General features: G+C 41.2%; 1 protein-coding gene across 4 annotated transcripts in view; it reads right to left on the bottom strand.

Moving 5' to 3' along the window:
- pold3 (polymerase (DNA-directed), delta 3, accessory subunit) overlaps nt 1-19,597 on the bottom strand; it is a 44,275-nt gene that overhangs the window by 22,371 nt on the left and 2,307 nt on the right. For 2 of the 4 annotated variants that reach the window (XM_043692547.1, XM_043692548.1), the window contains exons 2-6: nt 18,764-18,819; nt 17,151-17,253; nt 11,632-11,671; nt 9,363-9,495; nt 2,522-2,792 (exon numbers count right to left, since the gene is read on the bottom strand). In XM_043692547.1, the coding sequence (XP_043548482.1) occupies nt 2,522-2,792; nt 9,363-9,495; nt 11,632-11,671; nt 17,151-17,253; nt 18,764-18,819 (603 nt within the window). Of the gene's footprint in view, nt 1-2,521; nt 2,793-9,362; nt 9,496-11,631; nt 11,672-17,150; nt 17,254-18,763; nt 18,820-18,982; nt 19,416-19,597 lie in introns of those variants that run through there. The other 2 variants (XM_043692550.1, XM_043692549.1) reach the window with 2 other exon arrangements.

The following is a 19,597-nucleotide window of genomic DNA, read 5'->3' on the forward strand; positions in this document are numbered from 1 at the left end:
CCCGCCGAAGCGCAACCCACCCATACCCCTACATTTACCCCTTTAACCTAACACTACGGGCAATTTAGCATGGCCAATTCACCTGACCCGCACATCTTTGGACTGTGGGAGGAAACCGGAGCACCCGGAGGAAACCCACGCAGACACGGGGAGAATGTGCAAACTCCACACAGTCAGTCGCCTGAGTCGGGAATTGAACCCGGGTCTACAGGCGCTGTGAGGCAGCAGTGCTAACCACTGGGCCACCGTGCCGCCCACTAAGGTTCCCCATGGTAGGCTTATGCGGAAAGTCAGGAGGCATGGGATAGAGGGAAATTTGGCCAGTTGGATAGAAAACTGGCTCACCGGTCGAAGTCAGAGAATGGTGGTAGATGGTAAATATTCAGCCTGGAGCCCAGTTACAAGTTGAGTCCCGCAGGGATCAGTTCTGGGTCCTCTGCTGTTGGTAATTTTTATTAGTGACTTGGAAGAGGGAGTCGAGGGGTGGGTCAGTAAATTTGCAGATGATACGAAGATTGGTGGAGTTGTGGATAGTGAGGAGGGCTGTTGTCGGCTGCAAAGGGACTTAGATATGATGCAGAGCTGGGCTGAGGAGTGGTAGATGGAGTTCAACCCTGTCAAGTGTGAGGTTGTCCATTTTGAAAGGACAAATAAGAATGCGGAATACAGGGTTAACGGTAGGGTTCTTAGTATGGTGGAAGAGCAGAGGGATCTTGGGGTCTACGTTCATAGATCTTTGACAGTTGCCACTCAGGTGGATAGAGCTTGGAAGAAGGCCTATGGTGTATTAGCGTTCATTAGCAGAGGGATTGAATTCAAGAGTCGTGAGGTGATGTTGCAGCTGTACAGGACCTTGGTTAGGCCACGTTTGGAGTACTGTGTGCAGTTCTTGTTGCTTCACTTTAGGAAAGATGTGGAAGCTTTGGAGAGGGTGCAGAGAAGATTTACCAGGATGTGAAGGGTGGAAGGTGTAGGGGTGATGTCAGGGGTGGGTTCTTTACCCAGAGAGTGGTGGGGGCATGGAATGCGCTGCCTGTGGTAGTGGTAGAGTCAGAATCTTTGGTGAGCTTTAAGGGGCAATTGGATAGGTACATGGATGGGTGCTTAAGCTAGGACAAATGTTCGGCACAACATCGTGGGCCGAAGGGCCTGTTCTGTGCTGTATTGTGCTATGTTCTATCTGGGCTGACATGGCACCTATTGTTAAAGTTCACTTGAGAATGTAACTTTAAGAAAGTTCTGGGATTTACATATGAAAGAACTGAAACCAACATGCCCACTCTAAAAGATGAGAGACTTAACAAACAATCCAGGTTTGTTTTCAATATATAATTTCAGTTAAATCACACTGTAAACTTTTGCTATAAATTCTGTCTCATATGATCTTATATTCCACAACCACCTGATGTAGGAGCAGCACTCAGAAAGCTAGTCTTCCAAATAAACCTGTTGGACTATAACCTGGTGTTGAGACTTTTAACTTTGTACACCTCAGTCCAACACTGGCACCTCCAAATCATGACCGATGAGGCTGTGATCCTTCTTGCATTGTGTAAACTTTCCAGCCATAAAGAACCAGTGGACAAGATGTCCACCTCACCTAGTTCTGAACAAAGCAGATCTTTGAAATCCATAATGACTTGACTTGGTGCATATGTCTCCACAGTTATTTACCACAAAAAGCTGGAAACCAGGACTGGAAGTACAGGTTTATCTAATTTTGTTTACTTACATAAATTTTGGTTTAATTCCTCTGTCGGCTAGTAAAGCCTAAACAGTAAAAGCTCCAGGTTTAGCTCAACCACCAACCTCTAATTTCCGCATCTCTACAAAATCTAATTTCTGGAAAGAAAGTGAGGTGAACCAAATTGGCAGCCTAAAACTGCATCACCTTCATCAGCAACTCGAGTGCATCTGAAGCCTCTCTGTGCAACCAACTGAACACTCAAACAAAAGCAAAATACTGAGAATGCTGTAAATCTGAAATGAACACAGAGAATGCTGAAGAAGCTCAGCAGGTCTCATTGCACCCGTAGAAAAAGAATAGAGTTAATGTTTCAAAGCTGATATGACTCTTCTTCATATTCTTTAACTTTGAAGAAGTCAGACTGAACTTAAAACATTAACTGTTTCACCAGCATTCTTTGTATTTGTCTCGACTGGACATTGACTCACTAGACACTCCAATTCATGTGCACTAATTTTGATATCATTGATTTTAGTAATCAGCAGTTTTTCTTTCCTTGATTTCTTTTCCTTTTGAACATGTCTTGTGATCCATTTCTCTGGGTTTTGAATGCAGTAATAAATTCTACTGTTTTTAATCCTAAAGAATTTGCAGTGGGTCATTCCAAATCAGATTTCACAATTAAGGTCTGGAGAAACTCACCACTGTCTGTCCATAAAAGGATTAAAAAAAAAGCAAAAACGAAACAAAAATATCTGTTGTCAGCTGGAGAGGTGGTAAAAATTCATTCAATTCACTTCTCTCTCTTATCCATCATACTTGTCAAATACTTACAGCACTCTCCACGTCTTTCACCACGACTGGCTCCCCTTTCACCTCTTTATCATGTGTCTTAGCAGTGGTTTTGGCACAAAACATTCCCATGATTCCTTTGGGCTGCTGAGGAACATTTTTAGGGGCTGTGGGCACAGTGCCATTTACAATGGGTTTGCTGCTGCTCTCTGTCTCACTTGAACACCGAGAGGACTGTTGGAGTGACTTCTGCAGCTGAGCCATCTCCTCTGCTGACCGAGGAACAGCATCAGCACATCGAATGGCGCTGTACCTGTAATCAAAAAACAAAGTTTAAGAGGCATTTAGACAGAAACATGAACCAGGCAGAGAATAGAGCCAAACTGACCATGTGCATGCAGATTATGTTAGTTAGAGTAGTATCATGGTCAGCACAGACGAGGTGGGCTGAACAGCCTGTTCATGTGCTGCAGGTGTTTTATGTTCTAAAAAGGCTCTCTGTCATCATGGCAGTCATGGGAGAAAATAGAACATGGCACGATCTATGCTTGAGTTTGGAAAGTCAACATCACGCTACAAGTTTGAAGCATCAGACATGATTTTATGAGTTAGAATGTTGTAAAGTTTAGTCTAGAGATTTAAGCAGAAAAACAAGGTTGACATTGTCAATGCAGTACAGGAAGCAATACATTGCAGTAAGTGCTAACCTACAGAACTTAACATTAAACTTTTTGCATTCTGGGTAGATGCAAATGATCTTAATGCACTACTCTGAAGAGTAGTAGATCCTTCTCAATGCCCTGGCATTAATATCCATCCTTCAGCTACTTTTACTAAAGCAGTTTATTCGATCATTTTATATTACTTTTTAAATATTCATTGATTGGATGGTGACATCACTGGCTAGGTCAGCATTTATCACATGTCCCTAGTTGCCCAGAACATTAGTCAACCAGATGGGTTGTTAAAGCAATTGTTAGTGGTTACCTGGTCATTATTCGACTTTTTTAAATTCCAGATTTTTATCAAATTCAAATTCATCCACTCTCTCTAACACACTGCAAAATGGCAGTTGTATTTCTTAAAAATTATATAAGTGACTACACTTTATTAAAGTGTTTTCACCATCACCATTCCTCTCCAGGATATTGTTTTTGGTGAATGTTCCTTATCAGCACAGGGAGCCAGTGCTCTATTCAGAAAGCATGCAGTGAAGGATGGATTTGGAGACTAAACATTTAAGGTCATGTTTAAAGGATACACATTACAAACATGCACCTCCTAACCCAATATTTATGCTTTTAGCTTACTCCAATGAAAGGAAGTGTGAATGAAGCATAGATAAATCTGCAGTTAATTCCCAACTCAATCAAATACTCAAAACATTACACAACATGATTAACACCAGAACTGGTAGATGGAACTCTATTTACTGTGCATATAGTCAACATGCCCAATAACCATAAATGTAGGCCATTCAGCCCAACAAGGTCTGCTCCACATTCAATGAGATCATTGCTGATCTGATAATCCTCAACTCCACTTTCCAGCCTTTTCCCCATTACTTGATTTCCTTCTTGGTTAAATTCTATTTTAGCCTTGAATATGTTTAACAAACTAGACTCAACAGTCCTCTGTGGTAAAGAATTCAAGAGGTACACCAGCCTCTGAATGAAGAAATTCCTCCTCGCATGTGTCTTAAATATGGGACCCCTTATTCTGAGATTAGACTTCTGGTCCTGTGCTCTCCCATAAGCAGAAAGAACCTTTCCTCTATGCTTCAATAAGTTCGCTTCTCATTCTTCAGGATTCCAATGAGTACAAACCTGAGCTACAAATCTTCTCAAAAATCGGGAGTACAAATCCACTCAAACTTTCCTCACAAAGACGATCATCTCACATTTACCTACATGATATTCCACCTGTTAAGTTTTTACCCACTTAAACTGTCTATATCCCACTGCAGACTCTGTCTCACCATTTGCCTTCCCATCTATTTTTGTGTCATCCTCAAACTTGGCAATAATACATTCACTTTCCTCATGGAAGTAATTGAAATGCATTGTAAATAATTTTGGCCCCAGCACTGATCCCCATGGCACACTACTCGTTTACAGGCTATCCTTCTGAAAATACCTCCATTATCCTGTCTCTCTATCGCCTATTAGCTAGCCAATCTCCTATCCATGCTTATAAACTACTTCCAATACCATGAGCTCTTAAGTACCTAACGTGTGATTTTAGCAAATTTCTTCTGAAAATCCAAATATAATCACATCCATTGCCTCCTTTATATTGATCCTGCTTGTAACCTCCTTACAGAGTTCTAGTAAATTTATCAATCATTATTTTCCCTTCATGAAGGCATGCTGTCTCTGCTTGACTATATTATACATTTCTAAATTCTCTGCTATTACAACTTTTATAACAGACTAACATTTTCCCAATAACAGATATTAAGCTTACTGGTCAACACAGAATGCCCTAAACACTATTTTTATGATCTCTGAGTGACAGGGACCCTGTCCCAATTGTGAAGGTGATAGTGGCACCGTAGTACAGTTGTGAAAATGTTGTGCTGAAAATCCTCAACACTGACATGGATTCTATCAAGCTTCATGACATCAGGTCAAACACAGGTTTGGAAACAAACTGCTGACTACAAGCTGCTGCTCTCCTCTACCTCGGCTGATGAAGAGTCAGTACTCAATGTTGATTACAACTGGAGGATGAATTATGGGTGACATGGGCATAGAATGTGCTCGGGGTGGGGCAGTTCAATGGCCATCACCAACAATGGCTCAGTAAGACTATTACTGGCTGAGTTGGCTGGGTCCTAAAGGACATAGCTGCTGCAATTGATCTGAGGCAGGTGGCGAGGGGACTACCCAGAGGGAAAAAACAGACTTGGCCTCACTGTCACCAATCTGCCAGTTAAAGGTGCCGCTCATAACAGTATTGGTAGGTTTGACCAATGCACAGTAATTGTCAAGGTATCCCAGTTCACACAGAAGGTACTGATCATGCTGCGTAGCACTGTCACTGGGTTTCAGTGATGGCAATGTCATTGCATGACAAGGAGGCGATGTTTAGAATCTCGTTTGTTAGGGATGATCATTGCCTGAACTCGTGTAGATCTCCATTCCCAATACACTGTGGGTATCCTTCCATTCCATGGACTTCAGCAGTTCATGTCGGCAGCTCATTACTGCATATTCCAGGTCAATTCAAGATGTACGTTAAATGGCCTAGCATCAAAGGAATTCTGAAGTATATGTCAAATTTCAATCTGATAACTTTCTCCAGTCACTAGTCTGATGCTGAGGCTATGAACGCCAAAAAAGTCTTAGTTTTTAAGCAGTGCTGTTGAGAAAGTGTATAAGGTTTGAGCAGGTAGGGAAGGAGTTAAATTTTGGGTAGTGTGACAAAGGCTCAGTTAGCATGACTTTGACCAGGTAAGAACTTGCAGTAAACAATGAAGTGCTGGAAGCAAGGATAGTGGGTTAACGAGGTAAAAAGCATCTATTGACAGTTATCAATGTTAAGAACATCCATTGTATAATGCCAGATGGCTTAATCTTTACTGTTGATGCTTGCCGATTATATTGATTGGGTGTGCATTATAGATGTTACCTTATTTGGATGCTGGCCCCTGTACGTGACTATATAATTGCTTAAGAATCTGCTGTTCAAGAGAAGACTGAGAACTTATGTCTGTGTACATGGGCGATTGTTTTCTCTCTCTCCAGGGCCCAGAATAAAGATGAAGGTAAAGCCATACTGTGTCTCTGGGTGTTTGCTTTGACTGATACGGTGATAGGGAAACGGAACGACAATATGGTGAGCTAGGTAGGAGTTCAAACAAATAGTTACCATCGGACGGTGTCAGTGATCACCCGGAACACCGGTATCTTGAGACAGATGGGCCCACAAGGTAAGATTTTAAACTTTGGTCCCTCACGATATTTCTGTCTGTCAGAAACCGTCTGCTTTCTACTCTATGGACTCCTTGAAAAGTAGTTGGTTCGATTGAGAGACATAGTTTTGGAAACTCGCTGACAAACAGGGGTTGAAGTCCCCTGGGTTTTGATGGGGTTTGAGTCCCCTGGGTTTTAATTGGGGTTAGAGACCCCAGACATATCGAGTAAAAGGGTTCGAGTCTGCATGAGAAGTAAAGTGAGAAAGGGGTTAAAGTACCCTAGTGGCGAAATTTGAGACTCAAAAAAAAAGTTAGAATTTGGTACTTAATGTTATTGCCTTTGTCCCCCACACCTCCCCTTAGAACTCCTCTTAGACAACACAGTGTCACTGGGGAAAGGGGGAGAAAGTGCAGCCGGTTCGCTTGGGTCCTGACAGTAAAGTGCATTGACTGTCGGGGCAGCTTTGTCCAGGTTTTTGTGCTGTGAACTTGACTCAGAGTCCTTTTTATGGTGGGAAGAGAGTGGCTTGAACTGTGGCACCGTATGGTTCACTGCGAGGCCTCTCTTTTTTTTTTGTAAATGTAATTTCATCGAGAGGATGCAAACAAAAACAGGAAATGCTGAAATTAAGGTTGTACTATTACTTGGGTCAGAAAAGGAAGATTCAATGTAAATTGTCATGCTGGGAGTGTTTGATATTTATAATATTTTGGTTTGTTAAAATCCTGGTTAGGAAAATCCTTTTAAGTAACTGTTTTGCCTTACCTGAATCAGGATCTCAATTCAATGTGTTTTGTGGGCTATGTAATGGAGCAGATTTTGTTTTTACACTGTACAACATTATGTCCTTTTTAAAAATGATCAAACTTGTAACATTAAAACAAAATTGATTGATTGAGTCCTTAAGCCCCTGGTTTGTTTGAAATTCTACAATGCCTGTTTGAAAAAAAAACATTGGGTCAATGGTCATGCTTTAGCCAGATAAGAGTATTTCATTATGATATCTTTGCTGCTGTGTATTTAATACAGAGCGTACACAAAAAGAAGAGTGAATTTGCATTTGATGTTTTGTTATGATTTTAGTGAATATTAGAACTTGAGGCTGAGCTGTTTCAGTTCTGTTAATTATTGTTTCAGACTTCATTGGCCCCCTTCATATTGCAAATTCAAAGAATGTTGATCTCTACCAAAGTTGTCACTGTAATTCCGACTATTTTATTTAGGAAGTTTCATTTGGAGAACATATTTTAAAATATTCTACATTTGTTTCCCACGAATATTTGAGATTTAAATTTGAACTGAAACTGCTTCTTCAATTGCTAAAGTACAGGAAACATTGTTGTTTTCTTGCTGTTCCAGACTTTTGAAATACTCTTCCTGACAGCTTTCACATTAGTCCAGTCTCAATGTGTTAAATGCAAATAATTTTTGAATAAACTGAATGAGGTACTCGAGGATTTGATTTTAGGACCATTGATTATTGCTTATAAATGACTGTGCTGCCTAAACAATTCAATTTAGAAGTTTCTGGATTGTATAAAACTAGATAATGTCATAAATCGTGAACAGAGTAACAGACTTCAAGACGACTGAGAATGTTGAAATAGGCAAACACAATTTATTGTAATTAAATGTATGACTGTCTTCATACTGATGACCGCCTTGGCAAGGAAGGAAAAAGAGAGGAAATGCAAAGATACTTTCAACAGCTAACATCTTCTCTCGAGTTTCTCCATTCACAGGTAAAGCACACCTTGGACCACCGCCCGCCCCCTCCACAACCGAATCCAATGGATTCAATCAGCTTCCCAATCATGAGCACAAAAAGTGAAGAAGCTAACAGTGAGGAGGAGGTCTGCACACTTTGGTCAATGGCCTTCCTATGGACATTAAACCACGTGAGCTTTAACTTGCCTTTCAATCATTTAAGGGATATGAAAGTTCACTGATCAAGCCAACATCACAGCAACCAATTGGCTTTGTTACATTTTACAGCAGAGCTGGAGCAGCAAAGAATGCTGTATTCATCTAGCCTGATGCTGCATCTGTTGCACTGCATACTCAGATGTGCTGATATCCTCCATCTGAAGCATCTCCAGAGGAATGGACATCTCTTCACTTTTGTTGAGTATTTAACTGCCCTTTTCGAAGAATTCAGATTTCTCCGTTCAGTGATGCAGAAGGACAAGACTGAATTTTGTTTTCAGGGTGGACTCTGCTAGAGGGGATCTTGGGTAACTGGTTTGTTTCCGCTCGACTTGGAGAGGATGGAGTGGTTACTAAGGATTGTGGATTTAAGAACTTTACTGGTGAGCTTTTTCCCACGTGGGAGGACCATAGAAACTTAATTTACTGCATGGACGAGTAATTTTATTGTTATAATCATTGTATGCTGTGTGTCAATAACTTGCTTAAATACTGACTGTCAAGAGTCTTATGAAAGCTGGTAGTGCCATCTTGGTGGTTATCATGAAAGGATAAAAAGGAGGGAATCAGAAAGTGTATCAGGTATGAGCAGGTGGGGAAGGAATTAAGTTTTGGGTTGCATGACAAAGGCTCAGATCACATGACTTTGCCAGATAAGAACTTGCAGTAAACAATAAGGTCCTGGAAGCAAGGATAGTGGGTTAACGAGGTAAAAAGCATCTATTGACAGTTATCAATGTTAAGAACATCCATTGTATAATGCCAGATGGCTTAATCTTTACTGTTGATGCTTGCCGATTATATTGATTGGGTGTGCATTATAGATGTTACCTTATTTGGATGCTGGTCCCTGTACGTGACTATATAATTGTTTAAGAATCTGCTGCTTGAGAGAAGATCGAGAACTCACGTCTCTGTGCACAAGGCAATCCTCTCTCTCTCTCTCCAGGGCTCGGAATAAAGATTAAGAATAAAGATTAAGAGTGTTTGCTTCAACTGATATGGGGACAGGGAAACAGGACAACACTGTTACTTACTTATTGCTGTTCTGAAGGTTTTCCTTGATTGCTTCATAATCAGTGTTGAAGAGGGGGCTGCTATCCTTCAACATTGCTTTCTGAATGCTGTAAACATGGACACTGGCAATCCCCAGCATCTTCAGTTTCACTGCTGTGAACACATGAACATTCGGGGAATGTAAAACCATGTGTATCTGGCATGTAAGAATTTATTTCCATTAACATGTCCCTTTCACAGTCCCGACACCTCATAATTCTGAGCAACGTTAGGCGGTAACACAATATTCAACCACAGTAAAACTAAGCCTATTCACATCCCTGATAAACATCTGCAATTTTTCCAGCAAGTTACTGGATCATGATTAGAAGTGAGAACCTGGATTGATTTAGGCTCCCACCTCTATTAGCCCTTCCTAAGCCAACTGTTTTCGAGAGATAAGAATTGAGCCTTAGATCGCAAACTAGAGGAACACTTCATTTTCAACTTGGGCACCTTACAACCTCTAGGACTGAATTTTGAATTCCACGCTTTCACAGCCTGACCTCTGTATCCTTTATTTTGTTTTAAACATCTTGCCATACCAGTATTTTGCTTCTCTTTGAACCCCATCTTCTGCTCTGAGATTCAAAGAATCAGGAGTAGGCCATTCAGGTCCTTGAGCCTAACCAAACAAAAACTAAACATTTTTGGAAATTATATAGTCTCCTGTAAACTAGAAGAGCAAGTCTGGATTTCCAGACAGGCAAGTCCAACAGTTTTTTATCCATCTAGTGAATCTCTTAAATACCTGTTTCCTCATTATCTATCCAATTCTCTCCTCCCTCCACCTCTAACAGGGAGGCAATTACATATGAATGCATATTAAAAGGAAAACAAAGACATAAAAAAGCCAAGAGGTAATGCTTAGGTAGCTTAGGACCTTGGCAGCTGAAGACAGTCAGCAGTGGTGGAGCAGTCAAAAATCAGGCATTTGCAAGAGGCCAGAATTGGAGTACAGAGATCTAAGGGCTGAGAGTCTGGAAGACATTACAGAGATAGGGAGGACTTTAAAAACAATTCATGAGTTCTAAACATTGAGGTGTTGCCTAATTGGAAGCCAATGTAGGTTATATAAATACATAAAACATAAGCAGAAGTGGACCATGTGGCTCTTCAAAACTGCGTTAATTCAACAAGATCATGACTGATCTGTTTAGAATTCCACATTTCCATCTACTCCTAAAGAGTTGTCTGAAAAATATTCAATAGGATAAATTAGACAAGGTCTTTTCCCTGGGGTGGGGGAGTCCAGAACTAGAGGGTATAGGTTTAGGGTGAGAGGGGAAAGATATAAAAGGGACCTAAGGGCAACTTTTTCTCAGAGGGTGGTAAGTGTATGGAATGAACTGCTGGAGGAAGTGGTGGAGGCTGGTACAATTGCAACATTTAAAAGGCTTTTGGATGGGTATATGAATAGAAGGGTTTGGAGGGATATGGCCAGGTGCTGGCAGGTGGGACTAGATTGGGTTGGGATATCTGATCGGCATGGACAGGTTGGACCGAAGGGTCTGTTCCCATTCTGTACATCTGTGACTCTAGTTACTCTTCCAATGCCTTCTGAGTTCGAGTTCCAAAGTTTCACAACCCTTAAGAAATTTCACCCCCAGTTCTATGCTGAAACGACGACTTTTAATTTTAAAAATATTCCCTGGTTCTGAACTGACCCACAACGGGAAACATACTTTCCACTTGCATCTTGTCAAGACCATCAGAATCTTATACACTTCAATCAAGTCACCCCTCTGTCCAAGCTAGCCTCAGACAACTGACCACTGCAGTTCATCAATCTAGTAAACTCCTCTGAGCCACCCCCAATGCATTGTATCCTTCCTTCAATAAGGAGGTCAAAACAGCACGCAGTATGCTGTTGCAGTATGCTTGATGTCCTCTATAACTAAAGCATAATGTCCTCACATTTATACTCAATTCCTGTCATAATGAAGGATAGTATTTCATTAACCTTCTTGATTATATGCTGTACTTGGATAGTTTGTGCGACTCCGAACCAGAACATCTATTTCTCCCTTTCAAACTGGCCAATAAAGCATAGGGCGAAATCTCCAATTTAGTTTCTCTATTCTCTCCCACAGAAACTGAGGTACCTCACCCCAACATAAGCAATCTGAGCTCTGCACTCAGGGTCACAGGTTCACAAAAGATAGATGCTGTTGACTTCATGAAATGATTGGCCAAAAATTCAAATGACAGACATGAATAAGTGGGTGAAGTGTAGATGGCTACTCTTACCTTCCAGCTGATCTTCTCTCACCACTGCTACCTTGTGACACTGGAATAAAAAAGTACTGAGTTAGTGAGTGGTCAACTAGCTAGTTAACACCCTCTAACCAAGAAGAGCACCACAACCACCAGACTGTTTCTCTGCAATCCTACCCCCAAAACAACTAATTCTCCTTAAGAAAGCCTTTGTGATGATGTGATGCCAGTTGCATTCTTCACCAGTGCTTGCCTGCTTATGCTGGAGGATGCTGTTGCAATGGAGATCAGGGAGCAGATCTCTCCCCAGTGAGCAACACTGACCTCAAGTGTAGCAATTAAATATGTCCTGCCTGAGGTCAGCTAATTCAGTGCAGACCAAGGCTGGAACCTGAGACCCTCTTGCTATATGTCCTGAGCAGCACATAAGAGATACATATATTCCCTCAGTTAGCATCGGATCATATTTTAAAGAATAAGTACATTAATTAGGCTGATAAAGCTATAGATTACCATAAAAGGAACTGTACAATTTGTTTGAAATGAGGGCTCTTTCCTAAGATGAAAGGATTGTCTTCTAAGGAAAGATTGAGCCCGTATTCATTGGAATTAAGAATGAGAGGTGACCCTATTCAAATGTACAAAATCCTTTGGGTGCCTGACAGAGTGAAAACGGAGAGGATATTTCCCCTTTTAAGAGAATCTAGAACAAGCAAGCAGAAATTCAAACTGAGGGAAGAAAGTACTAGAATTTGGAGTATTAGCATCTGTTGAGCGAGAAATAGTGCGCTGATAGACCTGAAGAGGTTCTTCAGCACTTTGTTTAATTTCAATTTTCCAGCATCCACAATACTTTAGATTTTTATTTCAAAATCAGAAACCTCCTATTTAAGATGGATTTATGAAAGAATTTCTTCTCTCAAAAGCTCATCTATCTTGGAAGTTCTCTACCCCAGAAAACATAGAAAGCAGGGTCATTGGCTATATTCAAGGTGGAGTTAGACAGCTTTCAGATTGACAAGTGGCGTCAAGGCTAAGGGAGTCTGGTGATGGTGGCAGTGGGTGATAATGTGAAGGGGAGATAGGCAGGAAAATTATGTTAAGTTCATAATCCGATCAATCACTTTCTTATTGAATGATGGAACTGTATTAATGGATGGAATACTCTATGCTTGTGTTATGAAGATGTGGGTGCACTGCACCTTTAAGAGAGTTAAAAGCAAGCAGAACTATCTGACAGCACCAAGAGTTCTGAATAAGATACAATTAACATGTAGTCAGCAGCTAGGGTAGCTGGTTGCTTGGAGACAAAAACAAATTTAAATTGGGCCAATCAGTTTAAGTTCTACCCCCCCCAAAAAATACCAAACTCCAATCAAGTTTGAATTTAGTATACTGGCAATATTAAAAGCCAATGACACAATCCGATGTTTTGGGGGTATAAGACTGGGAAAAATTGAACAATTGGGAGAAAACTGCCAAAAGACCAACAGATGTAGGCTGCAAGTCAAAGCTCTCCGAGAGGTACCAATCTAGAGGAAGGAGTTTGCACGGAGGAAAAACATTGACACTTTTCGAAATCTACAGAGGAAGATATAAAAAGATGATTTGACTGCTGGCTGGTTTTGAAATTTGAATTTTTGGTAAATCTTAATCGGGCGTTTTAATCGGACTAGTATTATAAAAGGGAAAGTATAAGATAGGTTAGAGAAAGGAGATGTAAATAGTTGTTAGTTAATTATTCTCTGCTCTACTTTAAGAAATAACTGACAATTTTTACTTTAAGTAGTTCTTGGCATCTCAAAATTTCACAGATTACTGCATGGGATAAATCTTTGTGTTACTGGTTTAAATTAAGCAGGAGGATTTATTTATTTATTTTTTTAACCCCCCCCCCCCCACACTACCATCTAACTGCGGTAGTGCTTAAGCAGAAGGATTTTCTGTCATAACAATTTGGGGGCTCGTTGCTGGGATTTGAATGGTTTAGGGGGCTTTTGCCCAAGATTTGAATAGTTTGGGTCTTGGATTTGTAATTTGAACCGATTTAGACAGATTTGAATAGATTTGGGGTTACGGAAAATCCCAGCAGATTTAAACACTTGGAGGTTAGTGTCCTAGATCTTTAAATATAATGTAAGTGAAGCAATTTGTTTACTTTCAGTTACTTGTGGTTGATTACAAGGGGGAGAAATGGCTCTTTAAATTGCTAAAGAGGTTGTGGGATTTGATGATTGTCAAATTCGCTAAGAAAGTTTAGAAGGAAACAAAAAGTACATACTTTTAGAATTACCAAAGAAGTTAGAAGTAAAGCTGTATTTGTAAAGGAATGACTCAAAACTTAGGTGTATCAGAGAAACTGACAAATGCAGGAGAGGAAGAAAAATTAAAATTGAGGAAGATGGAGTTGGGAGGGAGAAAGGAAGGAAGGAGTTGATTTCGATCGAATTAAACAGTCATTTTGATAGATGGGTGCATGCTTTAAAAATGGACAGGACCTCTGAAGCTCTACAAGAGATTATTAGCTGGAGGAGTTTACAAATGCACTTCGAGATGATAAGAATTCATGTGGAGGAACAGAAAATTCAGGAAGTGAGGAAGGCAACAGAATTAGCAGATGAATACATGCTGGTGCAAAAGACAAGTTTCTGGCCAGAATTTCATCCTGAGGGTTGGAAGTTGGGAGAAGAGATCCTACACTACGAAACCAAGAGTACAGAGCATTGGCAAGAATTTACCACAGGATTAAAAAAGCCCAAGAAGGTGGAGAGGAGGTGAAAGGCCTCAGGCGTTTCCACTACGGTAAAGTGGGACATGTAAAGTCACAGTAAAGAAAGGCACTGTGGGAAAAGGTGTGGTAAAAGAAGCTAAACCAGTGGCATTAGTGACGGTAGTAAAGGAGACTCCAAGAGCCAAGGAGCTGCAGGAGAGTGCACAGCCTAGGCAGGAGCTGGATATGGAGTTAGTACCTGATCTCTACAAAGAATTTGCCTCTGTAGGTAAAGTTTACTTAGAAGGAACAGGGGGAGAAAAACAATATAATTTTGAGACATACAGGATTTAACCAGTTGCTGATAGTAAGGGATGAGTGAATAATGCACTCTTTCTGATCTGTTACCCGAGAGTGTGGTGATTTGTGGGATAGATGTCGAGAAATTTAGTGTTCCCCTGTGTAAGATTAGGTTGGAGTGCCATCTCAAGACTGGGAAAGTTACATTGGGAGTGACTGACAGTGTCAACTCAGTTTGTTCTTGGGAATGATTTGGCAGGATCCAAAGTGGGAGTGACACCTTGTTGTGGAGAAGCCCAAGAAACTGAGGAATTAAAACAGAAATATCCTGGTATTTTCCAAGACTGTGTGATAACCAGATCCCACTATCATTAGTCACAGCATGAAGTGAAAAGTAAAGAGAAAGATGAATGATCTGAGGTTCGCAGATACTCTGTTTGATATAATGGTGCAGGAAAAATCTGAACAGGCAGAGGGTCAGACAGAAGTGTTTAGCCCTGAAAGGCTAAGGGACTTGCAACAGCAAGACAAGACCATAAAAGATATGAATGTGTACTCTGTAAAGGAGGCAGAGAATATTTTGGAGGATTATTATCTGAAAGATAGAACCCTAAGATAGGTTAGTGCAGAGGAGAAATGGGCTGAAGTGCACCAGGTTGTGTTACCAGTAGCACATGAATTACCTATAGGAGATCACCTAAGGATACAAAAGACTCAGGCTAAAGTACAAAAACATTTTTATTGGCCTGAAATGCACAAGGATGTGGTTAACTTTTGCCATACGTGTCATACATGCCAAATGGTAGGTAAGCCACAGGCAGTATTAAAACCAGCCCCTTTATTGCCAATTCCCACATTTGAAGAACCTTTCGTGCGGGTTATAATTGATTGTGTCGGTCCCCTGCCGAGAACTAAAAATAGGAACCAGTACTTCTTTACCATAATGGATGTGTTTGCCAGATTTACGGAGTATCAAGGCAAAAAGTGTAGTTGGGGAGTTAGTAGCTTTCTTCACATGATCTGGGCTACCCAGATAGGTTCAGTCAGACCAAGGGTCAAATTTTACTGCTAGGCTGTTTGAGGTTATGGGTAGGTCAGGTATACAGCACTTTAAATCCAATATGTATCATCCTGAATCCCAGGGAGCTGTAGAAAGCTGGCATCAGACCTTGCAGACCATACTGTCAGGATTACCCAAATGATTGAGATAAAAGTATACCATTCATATTGTTTGCCATTAGTAATGCCCCAAATGAATCTACTCAGTTCACTCTCTTTGACTTAATATTTGGGCATCAAGTGAAGGTCCTTTGAAATTAATTAAAGAAAAATTGACAGGACCAAAGTCGGAGATCTCACACTTAGATTATGTATCAGAGGTGAAGGAGAGACTAAATAGAATAGCTGAGTTAGCGAAACAGCACCTAAAGAGGGCACAGTACAGAATAATGCAGGTGGCAGATAAAAACTCTGAGACTTGGACGTTTTCCTGAAGGGATGACCTGTTAGTACTGCTACCAGTGAAAGGAGATCCCTTCAAAGCCAGGTTTAGTGGTCCCTATCAAATTGAGAAAAAGTTGAGTCAGGTGAACTAGTAAAGATGCCAGATAGAAAAAAAGGTATTGGGTTTGTCATGTATTATACTAGACAGAAATAACTGGAGAAACATGTGTTAGTTACTGCCTCGCAGAGTGAGGAATCAAATCCCAATGATATGGATTTTGACGTGCCTCAAAATAGATTAAAAAATGAACTCGTCCTTTAGGAGTGGAATAGGTTAGTAAGCCATCTGTCTCAGAAGCACAGAATGCAGTTGAAAGATTTGTTACTGCAATATAAGGGCATATGTAATAATCAGATGGAGAGGACTGATGCTATTGTACATGAAGTAGACTTAGGGAATATAGCTCTGATAAAACAACACCCCTACTGGCTTAATCCTTTCAAAGCCAGACAGGTCCAAATGGAGGCGGAAGCCATGCTCAACGAGGATATCATCGAACCAAGCCAGAATGAGTGGAGTTCGCCGATCGTCTTAGTTCCCAAACCGGACAAACTCAACGATTCTGCATGTTATTATCGAAGGTCAATGCTGTTGCAAAGTCAGACTCCCATCCAATTCCTAGATTGGAGGACTGTATTGAGAAAGTCTGACGAGCCAGTTACATCACCAAGCTGGACTTAACGTGTGGTTACTGGCAGGTACCTTAATCAGAGTCGGCAAAAGAAATTTCTCAGATTACTGCACAGGATAAATCTTTATGTTGCTGGTTTAAATTAAGCAGGAGGATTTACCCAGTGTTGTACCATTTGCTTCTAATTCTTACAATCTTATTAAAGGATACATGGAGTGAGCAGAAGTGTGGGATTAGACTGGAGGGGTATTGAAGGATCGATGGAAGAGAATCTGATTTGATTGCTTGGTGGGCTACTGGTTCTTGGACATTCCATAATTGAAAAGTGTGAGAATGTGAAGAAGTGGTCCTGACAATTCCTAATCTGAGAGTTTTCTGATGTCACTGATGGTTCTAGATAAACATACCAACATTCCATTTTCAACTGCTTTCCCAGACACGAGATATGTCACATGGAGTTGGGCTCCAGAATTTTCTTTCCGCTTTCGCTCCACGTAGTAATACAGCATTCTTGGAAGTAAACAGAAGGCAGAATTACACAGTTAAAGGTGCAAAACCCCTTGTGACAAACATAATCTGGTACATAAAATGGGTCTCAACCTGCTGAACAAACCTCACATTTTCAAGAATCTCTCAGAAAACTGACTGCTCAAGTTGACAACAGGCAACTGCCATGAGGCAGCCAGGATATAGCAATGACTAAAATGGCATTAAACTTTGGGCAATATGGTGGAATAGTGGTTAGCAATGCTACTTCACAGCAGCAGGGACCCAGGTTCAATTGCACCCTCGGTCAACTGTCTACACGCAGTTTGCACATTCTCCCCGTGTCTCCATGGGTGTGCTCCGGTTTCCTCCCACAGTTCAAAAATGTGCACGTTACTTAGACTCGCCATGGGAAATGCAGAATTACAGGGATAGGGTGGGATGTTCTTTAGAGGATTGGTCTAACCTTGATGGGCCAAATGGCCTGCTTCCACACTATAGGGAGTCTGTGATTCTACGAAACTCAAAACATATCAGCTCCAGAACCTACAAGGGCATTTGAGGTTGATTTTAACATAGAAAAGTGTTCCAGAGCATTTCACAAATTTTGAATCTAATCAAACAAAATTTGGTGCTCAGTCATGAAAGATACTAGATGAACAAAGACCTGGTAAATAGGAATATTGTGAGGAATAAAAACAGAAAATGCTGGAGAAACTCAGCAGGTTTGATAGCATCAAGACAGACTGGATCTACCTGTATTAGGATTATAGTTACTGGAGTTGAGAAGAAGCAGGAAGTATGTTCCCAATGATGAGGGTGTCCAGAACCAGGAGGTTCACAATCTAAGGATACTCGGACTGAGATGAGGAGAAATTTCTGCAACCAGAGATTGGTTAGCCTGTGGAATTCTCTGACACACAAGGTAGTTGAGACCAAAATGTAAAATGTTTTCAAGAAGGAAATAGATATCCTTCTCAGGGCGAAAGGGATCAAAGGGAACGGGAAGAAACCAGGAACAGGGTACTGAAGGAGATGGTCAGTGATGATCATACTGAATGGCCCAAATAATCTACTCCTACTCTTATATTCCACGTTTGTATTATACAATACAATGCAAGTTCTTTCATACAAATGATATTCAAATTCTAGAATATATAGCAAGAAACTTTACAATTGTGACATCCATTCTCCAAACCCTGATACTTATGTCCACAACATGCAAACCATAACAATTCAAGGAAGAACTGAGGCCGACCCAATATCTGATCCGTTCCCACCTGAGGCTACCAAGACCTATTGCAACATGTTTTACAACAATGAAGATGCTACATTACAATATTCCAATGAAGCATACCCACATGATTGGTATAACCCACAATCCCTTCTCATTTGGTCCATTTCCTCCGCTCCTCACCAAATACGAGTGACATAGGATCCCCTCACCAGGAGATCCCACTATGAGAAGCAGTTCTGTAGCCAAATGATTTGATGGTGAGGTGTGAGGCAAGATGTCTCAAGTCACTGAACTTACTGTTTTGCCTGGTTAACATGAATGCCCAGGAACTGGCTCAGCATCTTGTACGTGACCTGAAGAACAAAATCTAACTAGAAAAGCAGGTACAGCAGCAAGACAAGAAATTATACTTCAAATGAGGCATATATCCATATTCCACCCACCAGTTAAAAGTGTCTTCCCTCTCTTTCCTACCCCTCAACTGAGTGTATTTCCCATGCTCCTATGTGTACATACCCTTCACCCCATCCTTTGTGTCCCTAATACAGGCGAACCTCAATGATCTGAAGGACACCTGCAGGGAGTATTTCGATTGGTTAATCGAATTCCGGATAACATAGTTTAGTGAAGCATCACGATCTTGCCAGATAATCCAAAATTCAGATAATCTAGTGCCAGATAATCAAGGTTCCTCTGTATATATCCACATCATCATTATTACCACTCTTTAAAGTGTACATTTCCCTACGTTCTGCACCGCCAATCCAAGGTGCATGTTCCTCTGCACTCTCACCCCTCCTTCCCAGGTGTATGTGCTGCAAACTTTCTCCCTGGGGTGCATACTCCCACATTCTCACCACTGGGTATATAACCTAACACCTCCCACCCAGTGTACATAACTCCACACACACTACCTGCTTGCCCCCATCCTGGGTGTATATTCCCTGGCACTCTTCTCCTACTGCACTCCCCGTACCACTCAGACTCTCTCCCCACCAGTGGTGTACCCCTCCACATACTCTGTACCCCCCCGGGTGGTGTACCGCTCACTGTCTTTACCCCCCGGGTGGTGTAGCCCTCACTCTCTCCCCCAACCCCTGGGTGGTGTACCCCTCACTCCCTCCCCTCCCC

Source organism: Chiloscyllium plagiosum, chromosome 6, assembly GCF_004010195.1.
Source record: "Chiloscyllium plagiosum isolate BGI_BamShark_2017 chromosome 6, ASM401019v2, whole genome shotgun sequence".
NCBI lineage: Eukaryota > Metazoa > Chordata > Chondrichthyes > Orectolobiformes > Hemiscylliidae > Chiloscyllium > Chiloscyllium plagiosum.